At 43.8% G+C, this 6,791-nt stretch overlaps 1 protein-coding gene across 1 annotated transcript; it reads right to left on the reverse strand.

Moving 5' to 3' along the window:
• Positions 1 to 3,476: 3,476 nt before the first annotated feature.
• Positions 3,477 to 4,118, reverse strand: LOC119282114. The gene is made up of 2 exons (XM_037562442.1): positions 3,973 to 4,118; positions 3,477 to 3,884 (listed from the first exon to the last, which is right to left on the reverse strand). The coding sequence occupies exons 1-2, from the start codon at positions 4,094 to 4,096 to the stop codon at positions 3,685 to 3,687; spliced, it is 324 nt and encodes a 107-aa protein (XP_037418339.1). The 5' UTR covers positions 4,097 to 4,118; the 3' UTR covers positions 3,477 to 3,684.
• Positions 4,119 to 6,791: the final 2,673 nt, after the last annotated feature.

Genomic DNA, 6,791 nt, shown 5'->3' on the forward strand with positions numbered 1-6,791 from the left:
GGGGGGGGGGGTTCCGGCAACCCTCTGGCGCTCGGGTTTTCTCCGAAATTGCCCGAAACACTTCCGGTGTCCGAATATAGCCGTCCAATATATCAATCTTTATGTCTTTACCATTTCGAGACTCCTCATCATGTCCATGATCATATCTGAGACTCTGAACTACCTTCGGTACATCAAAACACATAAACTCATAAAACAGATCGTCACCGAACGTTAAGCGTGCGGACCCTACGGGTTCGAGAACTATGTAGACATGACCGAGACACATCTCCGGTCAATAACCAATAGCGGAACCTGGATGCTCATATTGTCTCCCACATATTCTACGAAGATCTTTATCATTCAAACCGCATAACAACATATGTTGTTCCCTTTGTCATTGGTATGTTACTTGCCCGAGATTCGATCGTCGGTATCTCAAAACCTAGTTCAATCTCGTTACCGACAAGTCTCTTTACTCGTTCCGTAATGCATCATCTCGCAACTAAATCATTAGTCACATTGCTTGCAAGGCTTATAGTGATGTGCATTACCGAGAGGGCCCGGAGATACCTCTCCAACAATTGGAGTGACAAATCCTAATCTCGATCTATGCCAACTCAACAAGTACCATCGGAGACACCTGTAGAGCACCTTTATAATCACCCAGTTACATTGTGACGTTTGGTAGCACACAAAGTGTTCCTTCGGTATTCGGGAGTTGCATAATCTCATAGTCATAGGAATATGTATAAGTCATGAAGAAAGCAATAGCAATACACTAACAATCAAATGCTAAGCTAACAGAATGGGTCAACTCAATCACATCATTCCCTAATGATGTGATCCCATTAATCAAATGACAACTCATGTCCATGGCTAGGAAACTTAACCATGTTTGATTCAACGAGCTGGTCAAGTAGAGGCAAACTAGTGACACACTGTTTGTCTATGTATTCACACATGTACTAAGTTTTCGGTTAATACAATTCTAGCATGAATAATAAAATTTTATGATGATATAAGGAAATATAAATAACAACTTTATTATTGCCTCTAGGGCATATTTCCTTCAAGATATAGGTTTTTGTAATCTGAAAATATAAAAACAGCAAGGTAACTAATGATAAAAGTGAGCGTAAACGGTATTGCAATGCTAGGAAACAAGGCCTAGGGTTCATACTTTCACTAGTGCAATTTCTCTCAATAATAATAACATAATTGGATCATATAACTATCCCTCAACATGCAACAAAGAGTCACTCCAAAGTCACTAATAACGGAGAACAAACGAAGAGATTATTGTAGGGTACGAAACCACCTCAAATTTATCCTTTTTTGATTGATCTATTCAAGAGTCCATAGTAAAATAACACGAAGCTATTCTTTCCGTTCGATCTATCATAGAGTTCGTACTAGAATAACTCCTTAAGACACAAATCAACCAAAACCCTAATGTCACCTAGATACTCCAATGTCACCTCAAGTATCCGTGTGTATGATTATACGATATGCATCACACAATCTCAGATACATCTATTCAACCAACACAAAGTACTTCAAAGAGTGCCCCAAAGTTTCTACTGGAGAGTCAAGACGAAAACGTGTGCCAACCCCTATGCATAAGTTCACAAGGTCACTGAACCCGCAAGTTAATCACTAAAACATACAACAAGTAGATCACGTGAATATGCCACTGTCACCACAGATAAGCACATGCAAGACATACATCAAGTGTTCTCAAATCCTTAAAGACTCAATCCGATAAGATAACTTCAAAGGGAAAACTCCATAAGATCCAACTATAATAGCAAAGCTCGCGATACATCAAGATCATACCACCTCAAGAACACGAGAGAGAGAGAGAGAGAGATCAAACACATAGCTACTGGTACATACCCTCAGCCCCAAGGGTGAACTACTTCCTCTTCATCATGGAGAGCACCGGGATGATGAAGATGGCCACCGGTGATGGATCCCCCCTCCGGCAGGGTGCCGGAACAGGGCCCTGATTGGTTTTTGGTGGCTATAGAGGCTTGCGACGATGGAACTCTCGATCTAGGTTATGTTCTGGGGGTTTCTGTATATATAAGAGGTTTTGGCGTCGGGAACAAGTCAGGGGGATCTCCGAGGCGGCCACGAGGTAGGGGGGCGCGCCCCGACCCTCGTGGGTGCCTCAAGACTCTTCTGGCCCGTCTCCGATGCTACGTGGGCTTTTTCTGGTCCAAAAATAATCTCCGTGAAATTTCAGGTCAATTGGACTCAGTTTGGTTTTCCTTTTCTGCGATACTTAAAAACAAGGAAAAAATAAAAACTGGCACTGGGCTCTAGGTTAATAGGTTAGTCCCCAAAATCATATAAAATAGCATATAAATGCATATAAAACATCTATGATGGATAATATAATAGCATGAAACAATCAAAAATTATAGATACGTTGGAGACGTATCATGGGGGCACCCGGGCGCGCCCACCATGTCGGACTGGGGTCCCAGCCGGAAATGCCCTCAAACCCGGCGGTCCGAAGCTCATCTCCTCCATCGGACCGGTGGCGCCGCGAGGCGCAGCTCCGGTGGGCCGCGTAATGCATTGCCCGGCTAGTTAAGTCGACCGGCGACACCGATACCCTACCATTGATCCACATTTCCCCCCTCCTTTCCGCTGTCGCCGCCACTTTCCACTCCACCCATCCGCCTAGTAGCCATGCCCCCACGCCGCCAGGTGAGGAGCGATCCCTTTCTGACGCCGGAGCACGGGCTCGAGCTCCTTGAGCAGATCTGGGCTAGGCGCGAAGCCCGGAATCGCCGTGGGGCTACCTCTGGATGCAGTTGATCCGGGGGAGGAGTTGGAGAAGGAGGAGGAGGAGGAGGAGGAGGAGGAGGAGGACGTGGGGGACGCTGGCGACGGGGATCTGTAGGCGGAGGAACATGCCATCCTCAATTCCTCCGGTCGGAGTCGGTTGCGGAGTCAAGACGCCGCGTAGGAGGCGGAGATGTTCGCCTACATGGATGAGGTCGAGCAGGAGGAGGATGAGCGAGAGCCCTCCTACCCGCCCATCCAGTCGGCGCCCCTCATCGTCGTCGTGGACAACTCCGACAAAGAAGAGTAGCTAGGATAGTACGTCGATGTAGTACGTATGATTCCTTTTGCATGCCTTGTATGAATTTAGGGGATGAAATATGAGTGAGACGGATGCAAAGTCGCTAATTTGAGACGCGCCCGATCAGTGTCCGCGGATGCGACCGGGCGTTTCAGTGGCCAGATTTACCAAGTCCTGTTGTAGATGCTTTAACATAACTAATAAAAACACCTAAAAAGGAGCCCTCCCGCGGGCTAGAATTATTGGGGTGCAGTACCGATTACCTTATCCACTAGATTACGATGAACTGGCCTTGTGTATGCAACTTGGTGGACAGTTGTTGGTCACTGAGAAATAGCTAGCAGTTCCAACAAATTACAAGAACGGTTCTTTTTGCCATCAATAGGCAGGCACGACACGATCGAAATGGGATTTATTTATTTTACCAACCTTATCCACGAGTACATGGCATGTACACTCATACTCCCTCCGTTTTACAATACATGCCTTCTATTTGTCAAAATATAGATGTATCTAAACATATTTTAGTATATAGGTACATCTATTTTTAGACAAATGAAAGTCAAGTATTTTAGAACAAAGGATGTAGTTAATAAGGTAGACTATTATCCGCACAGAAAGCTTCTCCTGCGTGGCTGCAGAGCCTCGGGGCAGTTCTTTTTGCAGCAGCAGTAGGTCAAGAAGGGGAAGGGGGCGCAGAAGCCCGAGTCGTACCCTTCCGCCTGGCACGGCTTGTTACAGGTGCCGTGCTTGGCGCACAGCCCCCCGCGCCACGTCTCGCTGATGTCGTCGCAGGTGTATACGGCTGCACCCCATGACCGGTTGCCACGATTAGCCAAGAAATACGGTCGACTGAGAGAAAGAATGGAAAAAAGAAAGAAATTATCACGTACGAGTGTTCTTGGCAACGGAGTCAGGGATATCCCGAGCGCAGTTAGCCATGGCGATGATCAGCAGATACACACTCAGCTTCACTAGTAAGCTCTTCTTCATCGCCCACCACGCTCCCATGGCCATGACTATGCTTTGTTTGGTTGCTCCTTCCCCCTTCCAATATCCGCATATATATAGCCAAGATGTGATTCATGTATATTATAGGGGTTCAGAGGTGCAATAATGCGTTGGATTTATGCCACCATATAGCTCTTCTCGATTATCTAATAATTTCCTTATGGCTACAACATTAGCTTTCTCAAATCACACCTAGTCATAGCCAAATTTATTTCATAAGATATCTATGGCTTATGGAGTACATCATTTCTTTAGGATATATGTACATGTCCATTTCTTGTTTCGTGCAGACTACAAAGACGTGTATGATGTTTGGGATGGTCAAACTTTGTATGATGTATCCTGAGCATTCATCTTATAGGTACGAGATATATGTGTGTGGGATAGTGTGGGTAGCATCTATCTGTGTCTTTCCATCCGTCCGTCCATCAGTCCATCCGTCCGTTTGACTATCTATTTATCTATCTATATCTATTCTATCCTTTATTTATTCCACCTGTCTATTTATTTACGTATCGTTATTTATCTATACCTAATCTATATCTATATCTATCTAGGCGGGCGCGTCTGCCATATTGGGCAATCTGTCTCCATCTTTGGCGTCCTGCACATTTTGTGTGTGCTGCAAAGGGAGGGGAAAGAAAAGAGGTGGCGCGCGGCATCCAGGAAAAGTACCTTGTTCTTTATTCGCATCGTCGGTCATTAGATTCTTGGCCCCTTGCGTGGGCTCTTGGCGGCATCGGTGACCTTGTTGATGCCAGCGGGCGTGTCCTGGCCTGCTCCTCATATACGTTTTATGCCCGGTTTGCGTGATGCCCACGTTAGGGTTGTGGACGTGTATGATTGTCGAAGCATGGAAATCTTGTTCGCAATGGTGACTTAAGCATTGAAAGAAGGGGCGGCAGTACATGGTGACTTAAGTTTAGTGGTGCCACGTGGGCCTGGCTCGTGCCACGTGGTGGCACTGGCTCCCCGCACCCGGCCCTGGTTCGTGCCACGTGGTGGCACTTTAGTGGCGAGTTCGTGCCGAACCGGTACTAAGGGGGGGACCTTTAGTCTCCACCCTTTAGTGCCGGTTACAGAACCGGCACTAAAGGCCCTTACGAACCGGTGCTAAATCCCGGTTCTGCACTAGTGTATTGAGCACAAAGTCTCGAGCTCCGGTGTGAAAACTCTAGGTATGGCCTGGCAATGATGGTGTTCAACACCATAACCTTGTTGGAGGCATTGTCTTCCTCGGACTTTTTCTTCAGGGTGAAAACCCAAGATTGTTTGGATCAGGTGACGACGGCGGTTGTGCGTCATACCCTTGTTGGAGGCGTCGTTGTTGAAGCACTTTTCCCACAGTCAGGGTGCTGCCATCGGTGGGGGTTGATGTTGATGGTCACTGATGCATGCTTGAGCCACTTCCGCGTGACTTTCAGATGTCGCTTTTTTTTCCTTTTTTTTTCTTCCTTTTTTTCCTTTTTTTGTGTTGGTGTTGGTTGTGTGCATTCTAGTTATGTAGAGGCTGGGTGTGTACTCTTGATGATTATATTACCTTTTTGCAACATTATGAGTCAATAAAATCCACCCTTCATAAAAAAAATTAGATTCTTGGAGTTTTCAGATATTTTCACTATCATGTTTTATTTCCAAATTCCTGAAACATAGGAACAGGAAAAGGATATTTGGATAACCTACGCACGTCAGATTTTTAAGTATGGCAAACCGAGCATATTTTGTGGCAAATTATGTTGGCACGAAGATATCAATTTCCTTTAGCAAACACAAATGGCGGATCTGTCGTGTCCAGTTCTTTACCAGGATTTGTCGTGCCATATAAACATTTGATTGCCATGCTTAACCAGCGAACGTCAAATTCTTAACGATTCTGATAAAAAGTATATAGGATTAGTGTTCAAGGACGTCTTTATACTACATGAACGATTGAAATTGTGTGTAGTAGAAACAAAAGATTCTTTCCTGAGTGATTAGGGTGGATACAAATGTTCCTATTGAAGGTAGTGCAAATGAATCCTAAGAAAAGACATGTTTGATTTATGTAGTATATAATCTGGTACTCTGTCTGTAAAGATATATAAGAGAGTTAGTGATCTATAAATCAAATATTGCCTTTGGAGGTCGACCTCCATGGAGCTCGGTTATGAAGAAAAATCAAAATTCCTCAAATTTTATATTTTCTACATTTCAAAAAAATCTAAAAAAAATGCAGATATACATCGAGGAATAACACACATTTGTGTAAATTTTCATGGCAAAATACGTTGAAATGAGAGCTGTGAAAAAAGACAAATCTTGGGCTTTTTAACATATGATACTATTCATCCTTCCAGGCTATGAATTTGTCTTTTCTGTACAGGTTATATTTCAAAGTATTTCATACTGAAATTTTACACACGTACATAACATCCTTATTTACTTACACAATTTTTTCAGATTTTTTGAAACCGAAAAGTTTGAATTGTGTTCTTTTTCAGAAAAAGGCATCCATGAAGGCCAAGAGCCAAAACGTCTGTTCTCTCTATAAATGCTCTTAGATTTTTTTACAGAGGGAGTATATTATAGTGTGATTATGCAAAGATTCATGTCTGTCCTTAATTTAACTCATACATTAAACAATAAACTAACTTTTTTCGAGAAAACTTTCGATCTATTCTTCAATTGTCAAAGTAGTACAAAAAACACCAAAGTAAAAAAT

Source organism: Triticum dicoccoides, chromosome 3B (genome assembly GCF_002162155.2).
Source record: "Triticum dicoccoides isolate Atlit2015 ecotype Zavitan chromosome 3B, WEW_v2.0, whole genome shotgun sequence".
NCBI lineage: Eukaryota > Viridiplantae > Streptophyta > Magnoliopsida > Poales > Poaceae > Triticum > Triticum dicoccoides.